General features: G+C 42.4%; 1 protein-coding gene across 6 annotated transcripts in view; it reads right to left on the bottom strand.

The window, feature by feature from the left end:
* The window catches only part of RPAP1 (RNA polymerase II associated protein 1), a 43,541-nt gene extending 21,116 nt beyond the window's left edge, over window positions 1-22,425 (bottom strand). Inside the window, exons 1-13 of one of the 6 annotated variants that reach the window (XM_082059641.1) lie at window positions 22,369-22,415; window positions 21,950-21,969; window positions 17,306-17,545; window positions 16,176-16,324; window positions 15,530-15,622; window positions 13,971-14,151; window positions 11,768-11,944; window positions 8,674-8,880; window positions 5,041-5,156; window positions 4,528-4,626; window positions 3,969-4,070; window positions 3,009-3,176; window positions 499-681 (exon numbers count right to left, since the gene is read on the bottom strand). In XM_082059641.1, the coding sequence (XP_081915767.1) occupies window positions 499-681; window positions 3,009-3,176; window positions 3,969-4,070; window positions 4,528-4,626; window positions 5,041-5,156; window positions 8,674-8,880; window positions 11,768-11,944; window positions 13,971-14,151; window positions 15,530-15,622; window positions 16,176-16,324; window positions 17,306-17,495 (1,665 nt within the window). In that variant the 5' untranslated portion in view covers window positions 17,496-17,545; window positions 21,950-21,969; window positions 22,369-22,415. Of the gene's footprint in view, window positions 1-498; window positions 682-3,008; window positions 3,177-3,968; window positions 4,071-4,527; window positions 4,627-5,040; window positions 5,157-8,673; window positions 8,881-11,767; window positions 11,945-13,970; window positions 14,152-15,529; window positions 15,623-16,175; window positions 16,325-17,305; window positions 17,546-21,796; window positions 21,970-22,065; window positions 22,260-22,368 lie in introns of those variants that run through there. The other 5 variants (XM_082059640.1, XM_082059639.1, XM_082059638.1 and 2 more) reach the window with 5 other exon arrangements.
* Window positions 22,426-23,019: the final 594 nt, after the last annotated feature.

The following is a 23,019-nucleotide window of genomic DNA, read 5'->3' as shown; positions in this document are numbered from 1 at the left end:
AGGGAAGTGCTAAGTAGCCAGCTTTTGTCAATTACAAAAATAAAGTCATTGTACAAATCTAACTAGTTCTGAACTATCTAGCTGTAATGCTCATGTTTAACTTTACAAAAGTGTATACAGACACTTTAATAGTGTCTAGAACCTTTTCGCTTTTAGCTCAAGTAAGTGAGCTTGAAAATCATGCCTGTGTGCAGCCTTCAAGCACACCTTAAAAGGTCAGCAGTGTACTTGTTGCCAATTTCCCTGGATGAAGTTTTAAATACTTAATGATACTGAAATCACACAGGTCAAGTTTCAACATTTTTAGAGATCAATAAAACTACACTCCTGGTAATATACAACAGAAACATAACACCAACAGCCAGGGAAGAGTTCTAATTCTTGTTCAGAATGTTCTTAAAGGCATACACAGGAGGACCGATGCTTCAAGAGCACACACACAGACACTGTGCAGAGCCTATTTTCCTAAAAAGATTTCAGGTCTAGCTCTGTGCTTACCTTTACAACATCATATCGGGCCACATCTGGATCTGGCTTGTTTTCATCCTTTAATTTTTTGTCTTGAGACTTCTCTGTTCCATTTAATTCTTCATCTTCATCCTCTTCTTCCTCCTCATTGTTGGGGACAAAGGGGAATGCAGCCATCCCTTGGTACCATGAAAAAGTCCAATCAAGATATTTCTATAAGGAGAGTAAAAGCACATAAAATAAGACTCTCACAAAGAAATCATAGAAGACAAAACATTTTCAAGGATGCTTTTGATTACAGAATGCTTTTTTTTTTTTATTCCCACCTCACCCCAGAAAAACAGGAACACAAGAAAGGGTATTCTAAACATGTACAGGCAGAATGTAATGCTTTTTCAGGCAACTGACTTCAACCTATGACCCACACACCCTTGGGAAACCACAAAAAGCAATTACTGTCAGGTGAATTAAATTCACTACACAGGTAACAGAAATGCAGCTTAACTGAAAAATGTTTAACATAAAAATAAATAAACCACGAAGGTTCTAGAAGTTAACCTGAAATTCGGCATTTATTTGGTCTAGTCCCATTTCTGGACCTGTGTGGAACTCAGGTCATAAATAATACAGAATGATCATGTAAAAACTGGCACATTAAAATAAAGACTGTCTGGTGTATCTGTTCATGTTTGTTTGGCCTTTCTTCGAACACCCTGCAGCTTCAGCAAATTAAAAAAACCTATTTTCTTCACTGCTAATGACGGAGTCGGATAGTCTCAGGTCCTAGGACGATGTTGCAATAGGTGAGCTTTCAACTCTTCAGAGAGGGGATTGCTCCCATAGCAGACCTACTTCTCCCAAAATGTTTTAGAATATAAAAGATAGTCAAATCAAACATTTGCACTACTTAATGACTACTTTAAACTTCCATCTCCTGAACTGGCAATCCGAAATAACTATCACACTTAGTGCAAAAAGAAGTAGTAGACTTCAACTAAACCCTGAGCTGCCTTCAAAAATTTCCAATGAAGTGCCAAGGAAGGACAAGTTATTACCAGACATTAACAACAACAACAAAAAAAAAGTGCAACATTAAACAAAGTTGGTGAGTGAAAGACACGGTCAGAAAAGGCTTGACTTTAAGGGTTGAAGCTATGAGTCCATCCGGAATACCAAGCCTGGAACTGTAGCCTTCCTTCCACTGAGAGAAGGAAAAGCACAAGACAGAATGTCTGGGTCTCCAAAGGAAACAAGTGAGAAAGGTACTTCCTTCCCATAGCCACTGATCAATGAACAAAACCTTCAGACAGCATGATTTTTACGTGTGTTGATCTTCTGTGTTTATAGTGGAGATAAAGCCTATTTGTCCTATGAATCCTGGAGCAAAAAGCTGGACTTCCAGCTCTGTCCCTCAACAGACCTTTTGAAACTCAGCAGCAAGAGACTCTGGGAAGGACTCTCCAAACGAGAAAATGGACTGACACAACACGCACAATGTTGCTTTTGGCATCGAGAGTCAGAAATCCCTACTTGTATGAGATGTCATACCACAAGCTTTGATCTGAGCATCAGAGCACTGCAGACGGTTATAAACCAGAGTAATATCAGAAGAAAGAAAAGCACATTAAGAAGTTGATTCATAAGAATAATTACCAATCATGGGTGGGCAGGACTCATCTATCAGAACATCATTAGATTCATAGCTTAGAAAAGGACCAAGATGTGGAGAATGCTACCCAGTACCCAGTCCTTCATTTCTCTTGCCTCCCCACTAGGGATAGCTCTAAAGGCCTGGAAGAAGTTGAGATCTACCCACTCTATCACCAGCCCCTTTGCAGCCTGACAGAGGAGCAGCTCTCACAGAAGGAACGTGAAACGCTGTCCACAGCACACTTTGCCTATAATGGGCTGCTTCTGTCCAACCAGGAAGACATCTTAACCTTGTTGCTCAGGGCTCTCTAGTATCTTTGAATACCCAAAAGAGGTTTCAACCTTCTAACGGAAGAAAAAGCATCAAGGAGAAAAAAAGACACATGAGAAGGTGAAAACAGGTATTAGTCAGTGTAAGAGAAGCACATTAGAACAGCAGAAAACAGACAATGAGAAAAAAAAGAAAACAGCATCATTATGAGGTATAAGGGAATGCAGGGAGAGTATTTAATCTGTTCAGAAGCAGGAAAACTACAACGCAAGAAGCCAACCACATAAGAGGCCACAGTGAAAAACTAAATTGCACACATACATTTGTTGTAGCCTGATCCAGATTGCAAAGATGTCAAAAGGAAGAGAATCTCAGCAGTCTGCACTGAATTTAATCATGGGGCACATGTAGTTCAAACAGGAGAAAAGACATCTGAGACTCTCAAACTGGGATAACACACTCTCTTGTCTGTCCCAAAACACAGCAATGGTGTTCTATTGATCATTAAGCTAACCCATCCAGCAAGCCTTTGTTCAAGCTACTTACCACATCTTCTCATTCTGATTCCCGTAAACAGCTCAGCATGAAATCAAACCCAGGCACGTAATGATTGTCTCACCTCATCATCAAGTGACACCAGCAGAGCCCGGAGAGCACCAACAGATGCTGCCATGACGTTATCCACTGCATCATCCAGTGAGAAGCGGAGCAAGAAGAGAAACCCAGCATCAAGCAGCAGATGCAGAACGCTGCCCTTCAAGGAGGAAGCAAACTCTCCAGCCCTGGCCTGAAATGTATGCCACACAGAGCCAGTGTTAAAGCTGTCTCATCTCAGCTGGGTACATCTCAACATTATGTGTTTGCCTCTTGCATTTCTGCTGTAAAGCAGGCAAACTGTGTGCAGGTCATTTTTTTTTCTTTATTTGCTCCTTCTTTCATTCTACAGAGGCACACAACTCCAGTTCCTTAATTCAGGAAACCCTTCTTTCTGAAGTCTGGACCCATCTTCTGTCTTCACCCTGTTCTGCCCCACTGTTCTTCTCAAAACCACACTGTTTCTTCTTCTCTGCCTCCACTGCTGTTGGAGGCATGTTAGCATTTCCCCTTAGAGTTAGGTGGAAATGTGCACAGAAGTAGATATTAATTTGTTTTATGTATTGGCACACTGCTCTAGGAGTGGGCTGGTTCATTCTCACCTCCTACAAAACAAGCACATCATGAAGCTGGCTCAGACAATAGGAGTGAGAGGGTCGTTGCCAAGGATAGGTTTGTCACAAAAACAACACCGAAAAACCAAAAAAACTTGTGTCCAAAGAAACTACAGAACTGAAGTTGCAGCAATGCTGCTGAACAACACTTGGAAGCATCTCCCTCCAGAGAAACCTGAAACTCAATCTGTTAAGCCCCAACACTTAACTTTCCTAACAGTAGATACATCCTCAGTGAAAAAGAATGCCCTGTTGGTGATTTTACTCACCTTCATTGAACAGTAGAAAGCAAACAATTGGGACCAGAGAATCTGGGCCCTGATCTACCAGAAACTTGATTATGGGGAGAAATTCCATGGAAAGTGACTTACCTTTTGAACAATACGACCCAAGACCTGTAGAGCCAGTGTCCTCTGCTGAATAACTTGGCTGCGAGACAAATGAAAGAGCTCTTGGAGAGAATAACCAGCCCTCTGAATAGGAAGAAGAAGAAAAAAAAAATCCACACATAACCTCAGCAATAGGTAAAAATAGGCTCTTTAAAGTAAGATTAACTGTAAAATACTGCATAACAGGAGATAAACTGCAATGCAATGTTGTTTGATGCTTTGTAGCAATTGCAGAAGAGGTTCTAATCATCGATGAGACAGGAGAAAACTGAACTTAAGAAAAGGATGTGTGTGCACCTTTTCCCAACACTACGGACTCTTAATGGCATTACAGAGAAAAAGCATTAGTGGAGTTTTCTGAAAGTAAAGCAGCTAATGCATGCAGACCCAACTGCTCTTCAGGAGCTTGTTTCAAAAGAAAATGATCCATCTGCACCTTCCTAAGGTTTTTGTCGCCAGAAAACCTCAACACAAAAGGAGTCTGCCAAATCAAACACAGAAAACGAAAATGGGTGTGCCCTCTCTACTGTATGACACCTACCTCTGCCTCTTCTCCGTGGTGATGCAGGCCCAGATGTGTTGGTAAATCAGCATCTGCAGGGATCAATTCTCCTTTTAAACTGAATCGAGCTTGCATTCCCTACAATGAAAGTGTGGAGGGAGAAATAGATTATTTCTGTTGCCTTCCACTCTATTCATCACTTAAAATACTACTACTTGCATCAACTGCAGCAAGGTAAGAGTTCAAAAATTCCCCAGGTCAGGTCAAAAATTCTTAAAAAAAAAAAAATCTTCTCCACTCCTTCCTTATTTCTTAGCTTTCAGACCTGTTTCATCCCAAATTACAGTTGCTAAACTTACTTCCAAGCTCTCCTGAGCACTACAGACTGAACTGGCCACATATCATTCCACCCTGTGGAAGAAACTGGGGAAAACTGATGAAATCTTACAGACCGAGTAACTAGATGACTAGGTTTTAAAGTCTTCAAAACTGCTACTGCTAGAAGCATGATCCAGACACAAACAAGAAAAACACCAGTTTCTGCATTCAAACCTTTTTGGTTTTCTTCTGCCGGGGTGAGGGCAAATCTTTCATCCATTCCAGCTTCTCAAACTCCACATTGTCCATGTGAATCCATTCCTTCTTGGGCTTCACAGGCAGATCATCATCTTTGCGGGGCGATAAAAAATGGCATTCTTACCTTCCAAGGCAGGTATGAAGAAAATACTATTCCCTCTTTACCAACCTACTCGGCTTAAAGACAGCATCAAATATAGGATTCATGTAAAATAAGAAGAAAACAATTTTCAAACGACTGTTAGCTGAGGCATAAACATCAAAGGTTTAAAGCTGTTTTCATCTTTCATGAGAGCTAGAAGAGGAAGTAAACAGCACTGTAATGAAATTCACAGACAAGGCTAATTTGTGAGAAGTTGAACAGAAGTCAGGACATAAATATGGCAAGTGATCAGAACCAGGTCAGAAAAATAATTTCAGCCCTACTTTTGAGAAAGCAAACTAAAATAATCCAAGGAGGGAGGTGCTAGGGGAGGTGTGAAATGACTCAAAGGTATTAGTGCAGAGTGGTCCTAGCAAATTATTGGAAGCAAGTATGATTTCAGCCTAGATACACTGGAGAGAGCACAAACACTACTGTTCATGATCCTGTCACATTTGCTATGATGCTCTTCATTCTGTGTCCCCTTCTAAAGGCCTGAGGAAATCAGCTTGGGAAGAGAACATCAAAACAGCTGAAAATTTACACAGCTTGCCTGAGAAACAGCTCAGTGGGGAAGCTGGACAGTTGAATAAGAATTTGAAAGATGCAAGTACTAAAGGAAGAAATCAGTGATTTAACTATATAAAGACCTTTGACTAGAAGAATTTGAAAAACAAGATATTTATGCCTGACATCACAATAGTTGCCCTAGGAAAGACACAGATCAGGACGTGCAAGAATCTCACAAGTGAAGGGATAGGAGACACGTAACTGGAAATAATCCGAACACTAGGAAAGGTAATGCTACTATTCCGTAGCAACATGAAGAGAGATGAGCTCAGAAGTCTTTGCTATCTCAAGAGAAGACACTTCTAAGGACAGGAACAGGCAAGTCTGAGGGCATGAAAAGCAGCAGCATCGCTCCTGCTGGAGTGACCTAGAGCTTATTTGCATTGCAGCTATTAATCCTAGTGCTCTAGTCTGCTCTTGCAAGGAACAATGGGTCCCGCTGAGATGCTCTTCTTTCAGCAGATCTTTTCCTGCTGATAACTGGACTGAAACCTAACCTTTTACTTTCCTCGAATTAGCAGATAAACTTTCAGCAAGGGCATTCATCCTTCCTAGGATGAAGCTTCATCCTTAAGATCAATGTAGTATTGAGTCAGGCAAGGAACCAAGCACAGCATTATTTTCCCCAGCCAGAAAGCTGTTCCACAGAATTTCAGCCAAAGGCTCAGCACACATTTCAACTGAAAAGAAGGAAAAAGCATCTGAAATGTAAGAAAGTAGAATGTTTGTGGGTGATAGGTGCAAAACTAGAGGAAATAAAAATCAGCAGAAAAACGAAATCTATTGACACTTGTAACCCAACAAATTGTTTCTGCCTTCTCCAAATTGATAGGGTTGAGTTAATAATTGTATTAGTTTGACCTTTACTATTATGATCTTGTCAACAAGAAAAGATGGATACATATTCCAAGACATCAGCAGATTGTTCAGTTACTGAGAAATCCCTCTACAGAAACACAAGCTGACAGTGTGAATGCAACATTTGTCCTGAACTTTTTCAGACTTGGGTTATATTAAAGGCTACCATCCAACCTCTTCCCTTCCTGCTTTGTTTCCCCCTTTGTCTTGGTGCCAGAATTTACTTTTCCATTTGATAAGAGTACAGGTTGCTGGAAAAAGGTTTTACTATCTTATTAGAAACAGTAGCCTTTTATCTCATTAGAGAGGCAGGTTTGATTTTTGAGCCGTCCCATTACTTTGTGTCATCATCCTCTCCCTGGGAAAACTCAGTATGACCATTTCTGCTGGGTTATTCATGATGACTTCACTTTTGAGCACAAACAGATGCAAAACTAAACACTAAGTGCTCATGTCAAATTAATAGTTTACATCTCCTGTTGGCCTAGATGGGCTGCAGGCATAAACTCAGGTGCTTCCCTGGGTTTTATAACTGTGATCCAGCTCATTCTTTCCTTATTATTCCAAATGTCCTGGGAAAGCTTTTCTCCTCTCCTGTGCAGTCTTCCATGGAAGCAAAAGATGTTATCAGCACACGATGCTCTGAACACTGAGCTGTTCCCAAGAGCACTGCTACAATCTTGTTCAGTCTTTACAGGCTGAACAACCCACTTCTATTGCTCCCAGGCAAATAAAAGAATGTCATTTCATCTGGTGCAACTTGTGCACTCGATTGTTCTGGAACTAAAAATAGTCCTTTTGATTAAGAAAAATAAAACTTGGGGAGAAATAGCACAAGGACTTTTCAAGTGTTTTCCTCGTTAGAGGCTAATCAGCTTTCCTTCTCCTGCACGTGTACCCACATATACGCTCACAGAATCATCCCTCTCATCAAGAAAATGGTAAACAGTTGTTATCTCTGGTAAACACCAAGCTGAAATCCAGGAGTGATTCAGAGACCTCTTTAATCAGCCTGCACATTGAACTGGGACACAAAGAATGCATCAAAAGAGAGGATCAAGAGATGGAGACAGCCAAAAAATGACATGAAACTGGAAGAGAAGCATGCTAACGAGAGACATGCTACGAACAAAAGTGTGGGGAAGCGGAGAATGGGAGCCTAAACTCACACAGAAGAAGAAATGGCTAAAGAAAAGAAGAAAAAAACTGCAGAGGAGAAAGCAACAATAAGAGCAGAAGCTTAAGGGGAAAACACTTATTTTCTCTGCCATGAGAATATATGGGTTGCTCTAGCTGCTGGGGATAAAATAGCTTTCTCCTCATACAACAGAACTCTTTAATACTCAATGTATGACTGTAAAAGGCAACAGCTCTGTACAATTCTTCCAAAAAAGCAGAACAACACTCTAACCTTAATACTTCCCTCCATCCACAGCACAGAGGAACCATATTCTGTGGAAATCACTGTGTGGGCTCTGAGACACAAGCCACAGAGTGGGGCCATCAAGTGCAGCATCATGATAAGACACAAATGTGTTATATGAGCAATTTCCCTGAAGTGAGATTAACTGTCATCTCCATGCCAGCCTGTGAGCAAATCACTAATTCTTACCTACCCAACACCCTCTTGTCCCCAACTAGTCTCACAAGAAAGTATTCAAGCAGCAGCTGAATCTCACTACCGCACTCTCCTGTTTCCCTGTTCCTGACTAAACAGAAGAGCGATGATGCCTACAGTTTAAAATACATTTTCACTTCAGAGACCTCAGAACAAACTTCAAAACCAAAGCAAGACCTCCCACTAAATAGCTCACCTTCGTGACATTGTATATCACCCTTCTAATTTATGGATCCCAACTAGAAATAACAGAGATGTTCCTTCCTCTACCTAAAGTATATGTATTTTTTTTAATATCATGATAAAATTCTGAGTCAGATAACTAACGAAGTGCCACATCAATCGATTCTGGATTAATGCAAACACCATATAAACCTTAATTTATGTTCAGAACATTAACAACATGCACTTTGTTTCTTACCTGTGATTTCTACCTTCATATTTTCTTCCTTCCTTAGAGATTCTTCCAGACCTGACACCTGCATGGAAAGAGATGATCCAACATCATGCTGAGACACAGGCAGAGATTCCACAAACTCCTCCGATCTGTTCTGTTCCATTTTAAATTCCTTTTTCTGGCCTTCATTGCCACCACGTCGTGACTTTAAGAAAGCAACTAAACTGGAATCTGCAAGTGTTGACAAAGAGACAGACAGAGAAGTGACAGAAAGTCTCAAAATAGTTGATATGCTTATAGCTCCTGCTATTTATGTTTTAGTCTTTTCATTCCCATTCCACATGCTTGCTTCTTCTGTGCCATCACTTCAAACTGATGCACTTAACTGTTTCATGACCTCTTGAGCATATAAGCTGGGAACAACTGACCAGTGGAACAACACCAGAGGAAGAGCTGAAAAATGGTTTTCAAGGTAAAAGAAGCACAAAAAAATGAATTTATTCTCCCAAGCTTACAAATAAAAAGATAATTGTTTCTTTCCCCCTCGGTGCCACTGAAAAGGCACATCCAAATAAGACTATGCATGGTGGAGAGAATTCTGGTGTGTGATTTATGGGAAGAACCTGACAGTTTGCCTACCCTGCCTGCAGACTGCTCAGTGGCACCAATCTGAACACTACGAGAATACACGGAACAGACACCACAAAAAGAATTACCTGCTCTTCATTGAATTGCACTAGAGCTACAGTGCGTGGTCTAGATATTATGTTAGAAGAAGGAGATCTTGTTTGTTCTGAACTGACTAACCATCCTGAGAGTCAATTATGATCTGACAACATCCAGAAAACAGACATGGCTATTCTCTTCATGCTTTGGAGGAGAAGAACGTTTGAGAGGTAGGGATGTTTTGAATGACAGATAATATTTCTATGACTCTAAAAAAGGAAAATGTCATATGATCATCAATTTACTTTCAGATCTGCTACAGATCTCCCACGTCATTTTTAAAGGAGCACACTTTCTCTTCAAATACTCTTAATCTAGAAAATGGTGTAGAGATGCTTATGCCAGAGGTGAACAGTAAGGGCCTATTCATTAAGCTTCTAAAATGTACAATGACACTCCACTAAGCAGTGTCAGAGATGTATAAAGTAACAATATAACACCTGCACTGGTTATTTATTCACTGAAGGACAAAGGACAAGCAATTCAGAAGTGCTCTGTACCTGAGAGAAGTTATTCCAATAAGGAAATGACTCCCACATCTCTGAAACAGTTCAAAGAGGATGCAGGGATCTATCCCACCCCTGTGATTGCTACACAGTCTCCTCAGGATGCAGTTAAACCCTCCTCAGCCCAGTCTCATTAAAGCACGCATTTTTTTTCCAGAATGCAAGCAGAGCTTGCGCTTTCTCACACTTCACTGTACACATCAAGGAAAAGATTGTATTCATTATTTCACCGTTTCACTCCAACGGTGACAAACAAGTCACTGATTATATCAGAAAGTAAGCCTACTTCTGCCCAGAGTCTCCATGGGCAAAACCAGAACAGCATTAACAATAAGACCCTGAAGACACTGCTCAGCATGGAATTGCCTACCCATCCTCATACTCCACACCCTGGAGTCTCTACTATGTCATAACTAAGAGGTTAATTCAGAGAATGGGCAGCATTAAACACCCACAAATTATCATGCTCCTGAATATGCAGAAAAAGGCTCTTAAATTCACATCTCTGTGCCTGTCTAGTTCCCAAGTTCATCTATAAACCAGCAAGTTAGTTTAGGAGTTGCTTCATCATGTATAATTCCCTAACCACAGCTATTTCAGGAATGCCAGAATTACTCCCGCTTTCCTTAAGGCCTCAAAGACTGAAAGAGCTACAATTTTAACCCATAGAGCATATAAACAAATACACTGGCTTAGAAAATAATCTTTTGTTCAAAAATGTTTTAAATACATCCTATCCTTTTTAAACTCCCTAAGTATTAACTTCCCTAATATCCCAAAGGACAGAATGGTGGGGACAAGGAGCAAAGATCAAAAACCAGTCACAAGAAGAAAGTATATAAACAAGACATTTTTCAGGTAGTTTGGAGCACTCAGCTCTCTGAAGGAAGGATGTACCTTAACATTCTGTCTGCAATTAATTTGCACAGTTCCTTTGCCACCTTTCTGGTTATGCCCATGCTGCTTGCAATGTCAAGATCATTAATACGATCTTTAAGTGAAACCCACAAGAGACTTACGCATCTAAAATGCCACTCACACCTAGATTTGATGCTAGAGAATCTGAAATTATGAGAATTTCAAAAACCCTTGTCTGCCACCTACATCTATACATCCCATCTTCTTGAGCACACAAAATCACTGAAACCAACGCAAACAAGTTTTATAGTGCTGTAGATCACACACAGTCTTATCAAACACACCACACTCAGTGTTGCCCCCCATCTTGTCACCAGCTGTGACAGACATCCCCAGAGCACCACTGTGGGCTCCAAACCACAGACCAGAGCCCTGCCAGAACACCTGTACTCAACAGCCAGATAATTAAAAAACTTTTTTCAAAAAGTTCACGACTAGTTGTAAGCTTTTCTGCTCTACCAAGTACAGATTTGAATTGAAATCTCTCACATGCCCACATGTTTTCCCTGTACAGGTATTGACAGTTCTGGCCCAATCTTACTTATTTTGGTAAGGAAGACCAAGAGCTCTCTCTCACCTCAGCATTGCTACAGCCATCCTAAGAACAGCTTTTCATTCTTATCTGTTTCAGACTACTACATTTTAGGACCTCAATACATGTATATGTAACCAGGTATGTGGTATGCAAAGTGAGAGAGTGCATGGACCATCTTAACCCACAGCAAAGGGGAGACAAGACAGACTTATACTAAGCCTTCCCTCACTGAGAAAGAAATGCTCTTTAATTCCTTCACAACGACTTCTTATTCATAAGCTATTGACATGACATGGAAGCTAGATTATCCACATATGCAATGAGCAGGAATCCCAAGCTCCCATCTTTGATCTGTGAATTTGGTAAGACTTCAGGACACCTACATATTCAGTAAACTTCCCCATCTCTAGAGTTCATGCTGAGAAACACATACCCAGCTGAGCCAGAAGCCTTTTCTGCTCCTGCAGGATCTCTTCCTCAGACATGGACTGCAGCTTCTCCAAGTTCTCTTTGTGAATAGCTTGAGCTTCCTGCTCACTCATTTGGCTTCCAAGACCCTCTCCTGTTATGAGACAAGGCCGCTGAGAGGTCAAAAATTCACCAGCTTTATCTGTAAGATTTGGTAGAGAAAGCAGTTAGTGATTTAAGTGTCTACAACATTAGGAATGCATCTCAATTTCATCACTATCAGGCTTGCGTTTTTTTTTTTTTACCTTGGTAACCAAATTAAAATAGGAGTAAAGAAGTCTAGTTTAGCTTCAAACAAAACTAAAATATTTGGGCTTTCATCCCATGTCACAACAAAATGTCTTTTCCACCTAGATTCTTGAGGAGTTTGGGGAAGTATGGGGGAAAAGGAATTTTGTTTCTTTAATGCAAAACAGCAGCAACACAAGATAGAATGGAGCATAATTCACAACTGGTGAGTCAGGCCTTCTCTGCCCAAGAACACCTGAACTCACATTTGTATATCAGCTGAACCATGACCTAGTAAACACCTGTTGAGTGAGACAGTTAATTAAAATTATTAGGTAAATAGTTTCTGCAGTGATACAGGATTCATTCTCAAGAGAGGCATATTTGCTTCTCACAACATCCTTTATTCACCTTTAAGGATTAAACACACCAGGAGTTCCAGAAGGGGGGGTATTTTTCCTACCCTGAACAAAAGCAAATTTCCTTTCTCATCTGATCTAAACCCCTTTAGAAGGCGCATTTCCTTTAACTCTAGCAGCAGGGTAATATGCTCCTTTGGTCAAAGTGAGACCCTCCAGATGTCCTGTAGCCTTGCTATATAAGGACTTGACTTGTGGCTTTATTCCTTATGTTTTGTTCACATGCTTCACATAGTGACTTGGAACATCCCTAAGACCCAAAACCAGCCAACCCTGAAAGCATCAAACCGCTGTTCAAACCGCAGTAGTGACACTCACCACAACATCAGTAAAGTTTGATGTTATTTCCACAGCAATTGCCTTGTGTATTGAACAGAAAGAGATGAGAAGACAGTGTGGCCTAGTAAAAGATTCAGTAAGCTTCCCACCATCATCAGCTGAGTTGAGAGTTACCAGCCACAAACACTTTATTACTACAAGAAATGGAGCTCCCCCTCTTCTCTTGCTTCTAGTGATCCTGCCACAAGAATCTTGCAGAGGAGGCCAAGCCATTTTCTGATCCCTCTGCGGTAGTGCTACATTTTAGAAGTGTTCTGCTTCAAGAGGATCACAGTTACAATGCTGCTGTGTTTCCCTTTGGGATCTCTCAGAAAGAAGCCCAAATACACAATTCTAACAGGAGATACAGCAGGCACAGTATATTGACCTGGATGGCGGATTTGTGCACGCACAGCACAACACATCTGCGGGTTCTCTTACCAATTCTCTAACAGAGGTCAGGGCAGACAGAAACCTTAGCCAAATGGCAATAACCCTCAAATGACATGTGGCCTCTATTTCAATGTGAAGACAGGGGTGTCAGGAAAAAAAAAAAACAGACACACAGTGGTCCTAAGCAAATACGACTGTCCAAGTTAAAAAAAAAATATATATATATATATAAGGCAGCTCAGAGATGCTGGTACCAGTTGAATTTTGAATTGGTTTCATCCTTCCTTGTCATGTTGCTGTCAGATAAGTAACTGCTGGAGGTGGCACTGAGTCATTAGCACCGCTTCACAGCATTCCTTATGGAGCAAAGCCGCAGTCGCATGGCAGCCAAGCTGGTAATGGAAGACTAAGCTTTCAGCTTCTAGGTAGGAGTGAGAACCTGAACCACAGTGGTCTTAAACACCTTCATCAGACACAAGAAAACTCTCTTCCTAAAATTGTAGAAACAAGAAAAACTTTACATGTAACAAAGAGGAAGAGGAGGACGAGAGCTTTGAAAAATAAATCTATTTGGCCCTGTGTGAAGCAAAACAGAAATCAGTGAGAAAGCTAACCTGATTTTCAGAATGTTAATTTGGATCTCGGACCATTTCAAATCCTTGTCACATCACAGACATTCCAAGTGAGCTTGAGATTCCTAAACTGAGGGTACCAGTGACTCCCTAATTTAAGAATAAGGAGCACTCACGTTACAGTTACTAAGGCTATATAAATATAGTAGGCTGGATACACAGAACCTTCTCCACTTACCATCCCTGATGCTGGGGAGAGATGCCTCTCCTGCTGACCCCTCAGGATCCAGGGCATCTGGAGCAGCTGATGTTATTTGCATGCACTCAGCAGTGGAGGGAGCTGTTGCTGCCTTTTCAGCAGCTCTTCTCGCTGCCATCTTTTGTGCAAAGATGCTTTTTCTTCCAGATCCCACCTTCACCTGCAAACAGGGAAAACATGTGGCACTGCTTTCCCCTCCAGACTCCCACACACACCTGTGACTAACAAATGTATAGATCTGATCCTAAAGACACTCTCAGATCAGACTTTGTGACACGACACGGAGAAGCTGCTGGCAGCCACCTGCCCCTTTCTGTGTCAGTGCTGTTCCTTTTTCAATGCAGAGTTTAACGCTAGGACGGAGAGATAAAAAACATGAATATTTTTGCTGCCTAAGGAAAGAAGATGATTAATTATATGTGAATTCAAGCCAGGCAAGTGCACCTAAAATATCACCAAGCACAACAGTTCCAGCTTTCCTGCTGTTTGGAAACCCCGCATAGCTGAATACTTTGCATTTCTGAGGATAAATGGGGCTGTACTGTACTGTGCTCACCACATGCTTGGAACAGGCTTCTCGTAAGGTGATTAGAGAGCAGCAGGGTGAAGAGATTTACACAGTAAGAACTGGGCAAGTGGTGCTAAAATAATCCTTACTAAATTACTGTGTTGCTTGCCTAGGTGATGGAAGGGCAGGGCTCTAAACAGCTTTGCACAGGATGCACAGGAAATCCAAAGCAGACTAAGCAAAAAAACTCTTGCAAGTCCTCAGTCCAGAGAATAAGCTTAAAATGTAGTCTGAACATTTGGTAGCTGCTCTGTGTGCTCCTGTGTCAGATAAACAGAACCGGTAGTTTAAAAAGTACTACTCTTTCCTTTCAAAAAGATGCCCTTCAAAATAAGGTTCCTCTTCAAAGCAACCACAGCTGTCAATCACATATCAATTCCCAGCACCTGACTCCCACTCAGCGAGTGGCCCTTCCTACTACAGCAAACACTGATGACAGCAGCCATGGCTTCCAGTTTTACAGCCTCAGAAAAAAAAAAAAAAAAAAAAAAAAAAAAAAAAAAAATCCAAAAATCTGCAAAAGGATAATCTGTGCAACCACACTCAAATATGACGCCAGGAAGAATCAGATGCAACGTCAGTAAGTACAGATTTAATCAAACCTGGTGGACAAATGAACAGTGATTGTTCCTCAGAGGAAAACAAAAAGAACAGGATCAATTCTATTACAACAGCACAGATTTGATCCACTTCACGGAAGATGGGAAACACTGTCTTTCCTAAACCAAAGGATTCCAGTGTCATTTAACTGCAGGGTATGGAGTGCATACTTGATGGCGAGCTTGGTAGGAGAACTCTCTCCGATGCTAAGGTGGTAATGCCACCTTATATATATGTTGAGCCAGCTCCTAATTTCCAGCATGCCAAGCCACTTACTCTGAGCCCTACCACCCACCAAGCATTAGGCTTTGTTGTGGGGAAGTTTTAATAGTTAATGAAGGTAGCATAAAACAGCTTCTCCCAATCTTACCTCACTTTCTATCTCAGAGCGGTGAAACGTCCTTGGAAATGGAACTCCTGTGGGCACTGGCATAGTCACTGCTACTGCACTTGTGTCTCGTTCCTGTAGGAAAAAATTAAAACCCTGTAGAAACCATTGCAACAGCCAGGCATGCTTACACCATTTAGCTAAGAGTGAACTCAAAATCTCTCAGCTCTGCAGGTCACAGGCTTTCTGCTACATCACTGCCAGGCTCAGAGTACCTTGCGCTTATTTAGAGCCAAAGTGAGGCTAATTGGCAAAAGGCTGGGCTGCCAAACTCCACACATCACTCAAAAAAATCAGATAAAGGAAAACCTGGGCCAGTGCAGAGCAATGAGAATATCTCCCTTAAAAAGTCCAGAAACTCACCCAAATCGACACTAAAGCACGTGCCTGCATGCAAGCAGCGTGACCTGTAGGCAGTCTGGACTGGAGTACAGATTCAAAACCATATTTAACTGATAGCAAAAATACACCTAAAGAGCTTTTTCTTTCAAGGCGGTTCAGGACACTGATCCAGTGTGTCATTACACTGTAGAAATAAAAAGCAGCAACATAACCCTTCATCCTTGTCCACTGCTTAGTCCATAGCACTCACAAAAAACACTAGACCATCACCTAAAACCAGACATACAATAATTTTGCTGAAGACTGCTGTAATGTGCTGATCGTGTCTCTCTAGTCTTTCCTCTGGATCTTCATCCTCAAAGTGGACACTGGTACTTTTGATCTTGGACTTTTTTGGAGGAGCTGGAGTTAGAGCTGGAAGAACATCAGGAAAATCTGGGGAGGGGAAATAATAATTAAAAAAACAAAACAAAAACAAAAAACACCACAGTCAAGCATAAGTACTGTGCAATAGGTACTACACCAAAGGGTGCCTAATAGCACGTATTATTGTTTTGATGAGAAACGATGATGAGGAAGTGATAAGACAAGAGTCATCTGACCTGTGCTAGGTACTGCAGAGAAGCATGCTCAAGTATTTTACTACTTATATATTGACACTAAGGTCTTTTTAAACAGCTGGAAATGCAGGAAAGGGCACTAAGACCTGACGGTAAGTATTAAGGGAAGAAGTAAGACTGTACAGAAACAAACAATATCCTTTCAGGTTGTGTTCAGGCACAGAAAGATACATTTCCACTGCCAGCTCTAAAAGCGAGTGATTTCTATGATCATGAGCAAGTCAAAGCCACCTTTTCACTATCTATAAACTGGGACCATATTTCCTCACCTGGAACCAAGCACTGCAAGATTTCAACTGTTGCTTTTAAGAAAGTTACCTTCAGTTTCTGAGACTATTAAGTACATGACAGAACTGTTACAGTTAATACAGATAGAGAAAAACAAAACCGCAGGAAGGAGGCTTACCAAGCCAGATCTACTGGCTGAAAGCTGGAGCTGTTAGCAGAGATAAATCTCAAAGAGACCGAGAACAGGGTCTGGATAGATGGCAAAATAAGCACTGAGTGTCCAACGGGTACAAATCACAGAAAACATGTCTTGCATTGAGAATGGCAAGATACCACAGACGGCTGACAAATGTAGACCAAGGCAATGTGTTGGAAAGGTGTTTCTAGTGGATGCTAATAACAGTGGACAAGTGCATTTTCCAACAAGGCTACAAACAATACTGCAAGGAAGACACATATGCAGGGCAAAAGCAACTCTGGGTTGAGAGGGAGGTGAAAGGGCAAGCATTGAGGTACTGAAAGAGACAGAGAAACCCAGCAATTCAAAGAACTCCACCAAGGAAACTACCATCCAACATGACTACATCCTTGTGGTCCTGCAGTGGGTGTCTCTCAGCATCTGTGCTCCCTTCTTCCCCCTTCCTCTTGTCTGCTTTCTTCACAATCTTCACTGCAGGTGAAGCTCTGGCTGCCAGGAACTGGTTTTGAAAGTGCAGCAGGTCTGCCTCAGACTCTCCAGGCTTTGGTCTTGACAACATCCTGCCTCTTTCGTCTTGCAGCACAGCCCTGCGTGCTGTTCACATAGAATCTATTAAAGACATGAAAACTGGTTACAGAACTGGATTTCCTGGGGAGAGGATGGGAAGAGCAAAGGAAAACTCTTTATTTTTGTCCCACTCTGCTGTTCCTGTACATACTGCAGACACCCTACTTCAGGATCACCCCAGGACACAATTAGTTGTACCAGAGTCCCAGACACACTGTTTACCTTGTTCTTTATTGCCAAATGTGCTACTAGACAAGCCAACACCTGGTCTATCAGACAGCTGGGAGCAGAATGGCATCCATCCAGCAAAAAAACAGCCAACATGTGTATCACTGCCAGAATGCCAACAACACAGCATTGGATTTGCAAAGCCACAGAAGCACCTGGTCCAGCACAACAGATTTTACTTACTCCAGTATTAACACCAACCAAGAACATCAGAGGCACAGTATCATGAGAACCTCCCCGCTCCAGCACACAGTCTTCTCAGGATCCTGGCAGCAGCAGCCCTATCAGGATGCAAGAGCCTGCCTATGTAGATTTGGACAATGCACTCACTCTCACTGATTCTCTTTGCTCTCCTTCTCACTCAAGTCTCCCAAGTGAAGAAAGTTTTTCTTCCTTATCTAGTCCTCCTGCTTTAGTTCCCTCTCTCCTTCTTTCACTGCCCTCTTATTGGCAGAAGCCATGCAACTTTCAAGCATTTTCAGTCACTGCCCAGGCCAGTTTGGGTTGAAAGCCAAGGGTGGTATTTATACAGACTTTTCCTCTGTGCATATGAAAACTCACTAGGAAGGCAACTACTCCACCTCCCATCTACTGGGCATGAGAATATTCATGAGTATTACTTGTCACCTCTTATTCCCAGAGCCTGGGACTGTCAATCCATTTCTTGCAGGCAGCAAGTAAAGTGTTTGCAAATACATTTCACACTAATTGAATCACTGATCAGCACTAACACTACAGATTTGACACCCTCCCACAATTGGTATGTTGAAATGTTTTGTACATATTTGATCTCTTCCACTTTTAAAAGCCCATCAGGATTCAACGATGATTTATTGCAAAGTTGGAAAAGGAAGTGGATATGGATTTTTAAAACTACAATTATCTGCCATATGGATAGGCTGTACACATGAGAAAATGCAAAGCTCAGAAATGAATCTCTGTCTTAATCTCAGAGCAAAACAAAGTTTCATCATTGCACAGGCACAGCCACTGCCCTGAAGCCAATGTTTTGTCTTATGCTATTATCATATTTGATTGTAAAATATGTGGGGAGACACCTTGTGGGAAGGATGCTAACAGACACAAGAATTGTCTCATGCAGCATTTATGACCCACATTTGGAATATTTATACCATTTTCAGAGACCTCATTCTTGACCGAAGTTGGTTAGATGATGCTGGTTCCAACAGCACAAAGAGGTCCCAGGGAGTTTTACATTTGGTTGTTGATTTTTTAGAATCAAGGCCTTAGTGTAAAACCACCAACCACATAAGACCTCTTGAAATTTTTCCTGCTCCTCATTTTGTGCAAAAAACAGATTAAAACCATTTAGACTTAAGAGTTTTGTGTACTAAAACAAAGTGGATTTTCAAAGGTTTTGAGGTTTCCAGGGACTCCATTCACTTCAGCACTTCACAACTGAGGAACCAGACCTCTTCATCCAATGCCAGCATCACAAGTTAGTTGCTCAATTTCAGACATCTCAAGATGCTGACCTTAACAAAAGCTGTCAGCTCCAGAGTCCCAGAAGAACTTCCATTTTTACCAGGCCTACATATGGCACAAGCAGCAGCAAGAACTTCCCTGGACCCTCTGAACAACAAAACCCTCTCCCAGCACACAGGGAAAATGCCCAACTTCTCTGCCAACACTGTCACGGACATATGTGGAACACAGCCACTAGGCAAAGGCTCTTTCAGGGCAGGAAGGGAAGGGAGCACCCTGCTCCAGTGCCCTCCTACTGTCAGAGAAGGACTCAACACAAAAACATCTGGGATGCCATTGCAGTTCTGACCAATGCTGAGAATGCAGAAATACTCCCTTTCAGCCCAGTTTGCTTGCAACTGCATAGCAAAAATCACAGCTCCTTTTGGTGAACTCCTAGCATAAGCACACACCTACTTGTTTATTTAAGGAGCTTTCCGCCACAACCGGGATTCCAACAGTCATAGTTAGTTGATATGTCCCTCTTTGATATGCATAAGTAGCACCAAATGCATCAGAAACCAAGTGTTTCATGCCCTAACATCACAGGCTTCAAAGCCCACAAGAGGATGATGCTCAGATTAACAGACACAACACACCAAGTTATAAGCAAAGTGTGTTGCTAATCTTTCTGCAATGAGCCTCTTCCACACGGGGATGTACATACACTTGTCCAAGACTCTGTGTATTGAAAATATTAATGAAAAACATAGCAGGCCTTAAACCTGCCTTCATTTGTCTGGGAAACTGTCAGGCACAAGAAGCAAACTATGCAGTCATTGTCTAAAGAGGTTATTAATAGATCTTGTTACAGAAATCACTTTGCCAAAGTCACTCCTTAGTCCATATCAATATAGAGGCCACCCAAACATAAATAACTACCAGATAGTAAAACAGAAGTGGGCATTAGTTTGGTGCAAAAAACAGATAAAAGCTTTAAATGTGTTCTTTCCATGGTCAAACTGGCTCTAGAAACTTAATACAAGCAGGGCCTTTGACTTGGTCCTTCTGCAGTCCAGTGAGCTAGAAATTGCTGATACGCATATGGCACTACATGTCCCCTGGAAGCCATCTAAGGACATTAGCAACACTCACCTGGCCATCCTAAGAAGTAACTCTTATCCACCAGTGCTCAGAGAAAACATGCAAGAAAAATAATACACTACTGATGATCAGCACTAACCCCAGCATAATATGGTCTGGTTACCTCCAGTCCTGCAACTGGCCACTTCAAAGCTAACTGCACACAAACTGTTTGCCTAGAGTGACCACCATCTAGTCAACACAGGCAACTTGCTGAAGATATTGTGCTAGTGACATATGTAAGGGATCAGAAATGCTGTCAAAGGACCATGAGCACCCATACCCACCAGAACATAGTGATTATTATGTGAATACACTATCATATGCTATTGTAACCCCTGTCTGCACTAAGAGTCTCAATAAACAGTTTTGTGCCATAGTTTGGACTTTCCATGGGTACTGTTAGAAAGGCCCACCAGTGCTGCAGGACATTTTACAAATGCAGCTGGAACCAGCAGTCTAAATCAGACTAAAAGAAGATACAAAAGCACAGAAGGCAATAAAGTCAGAGACTGCTTCAAGTGCCAAGATACACTTTAGGATTAATCAACTTCAGCTTAAGTGTAAGCCTAAGAAGGAAGGCCAGTTAGGACAGTAAGGGACTCTACTCACCAATTAAAGCAGCACCAGTATTTCAGAGGATGGCATTTACTTTACAGAAAAAAAATGAGGTTTATAAATCCTCCAATGTTTTCAGAAGCAGCACTTAAGCTTCTGCGGCATATACTACCAACCTCTGCCATTGCCCTCAGCAGACATAAAACCATATAAGAATCAGGCACAACATCTATTTGAGCAAAGTACCATGCCATTCCACTCCTGTCCAAGGTTTTTATGGGTGCCCTCAGGCTACAAAAAAAATGTACTTACTTGATATAAACTAATACTGCTATGTTTTTATTTTATTCTTGCTCATCTGCATTTACAAAGCCTTTTTCTTCTACAGCAGCAAAGGCCCACAACCCAAGGGAGCCACTGACATCACAACAAGAGCCATGAACCAGACACAGTTAAATAGAGAAAAGGCAGTGAGTACATGTAAAAGCAAAGAAACATCTCTGGCTCCTACTGATTTCTGAACCCTGTCTTGTTTCCCCATCTTCAAGTCTACTACTTCACATTCTTTTGCTAAAGTTTTTTTAATTGAGTCAAAGAAAAATACAAGGTCCTGCTGTCACAATCAGTTCATCAAATTAACACATTTCTTCAGAATTTGTTGGATGAGGTAAGGAGAAGCAAAGGGTCACATCTCAGGCTCTCCAAGGAAGCTCAGCCATCAATGGAGAGGGGTACAATTCCTCCACTCCAGATTAGCATTCAATGAAAGCCTCACTCAGGCTACTTTACAAAATAGTGACATGCGTTCTTCGCTCTGTCACAAAAAATGCTTTCTGCACACAATACTCTAATGACAGTCTCAAACATCTGGGTTTGACAAGACAGACAGCAACTTTTATCTGCTATAGAGAAAGCAGATACCTGTTAAGACTCTCCTACCAGAAGGCAAACCTCAGTCAGAAGCTGCAAGAACATCTCCTCAAAGTGGCTCCGCAGCTTGCACTGGTCACATAAGCAACTCAGCAACTTTTCCTGTTGAGCACACACCATGTGCACGCACACAACACCTTGCCTCCAGAAACGCTTCAGTACCTGGCTTGTCTGAAGAGTTTCTGCAATAAAGAGACACCAGCATGGCACAAAATGAAATTAAAAGCAACAAGCTGCTATCAACAAACTAAAGAGCTGGCGCACCCCGCCGCACCCACCGCCTTCACAGCCCTCATGGGCTTTTCCTGAACGAGTCTGAATCGAAGTTCTAAGGAGAGACAGGCAGGCCAAGCCCGGCGAGGCCTCTCCTTGCGGGGAATCGCTCGGGGGAGGGACCCGGCAAACAAGGCCCCGCCGCACAGAGCCCCGGGGGCCGCATGGCGCCTGTAGCCGCGCTCCTCTTCACCATATAGTAAAGACGAAGCCGCGGGGCCCCTCTGGCTGCCCGGCCTGCGGCGGCACCCCCGCACCCGCACGGCGGTGAAGGCTCCGCAGCCTCCGCAACCCCAGCCGCCACGCACCTGCGCTCCAGCCTCCCCGCTCACTGCCAGCACTTCCGCTCTGCCCCACCGCAGCTACTTCCGCCCGGCAAGGCGTCACTTCCAGCCGCGCTAACCACTACCTCTCGGCCGGCAGTGTGGGCGGCGCCGTGCTCGCTCCCCTCAGGGTGTCGGGGCTGCCGTTCCCCGGCGGTTTCCCCGCGGGCGTGTTGCTGGTGAGGCGCAGCCGGCGCGGTCCCGCCCCCCCGCTGGCCGGGGCTGCGTGTGTGGAGGCTGCGCGCTGCTGCTGGCGGCTCGGCGCTCCTGGAACAGTCCCGCCGCCGAACCGCCACCCGCTGCGCTCTTGGCTTGAGCGGTCCGAGTGCGGGTTATCTCCGGCGCGTTCTTCGGATCTAAATACGGGACACTTGCGTCCAATAGCGTGGGCCTGCACATACAGAAACACGTTTGTGTAAATGTATGGGCTGTGCTTTTTCGTTATTAGAGGGTGTTAAATGTGCCTGAGATGGGGCGTTTCAGCAGAGCAGATACGTAAAGCTAAATAAACATGGCAGTGATTTATTATTCATGTCTGGTTATTCATTTTTCATATATGCCAGGCTTTATCAGAAACTACTGGAAAGCTGTCATAACTCACAGAAGAATTGGTTTTAATATTTCAGACTGCATCTG

This window comes from Streptopelia decaocto (assembly GCF_964273445.1).
Source record: "Streptopelia decaocto genome assembly, chromosome: 7".
Classification (NCBI taxonomy): domain Eukaryota; kingdom Metazoa; phylum Chordata; class Aves; order Columbiformes; family Columbidae; genus Streptopelia; species Streptopelia decaocto.
This window is presented reverse-complemented; position numbering and strand designations above follow the sequence as displayed.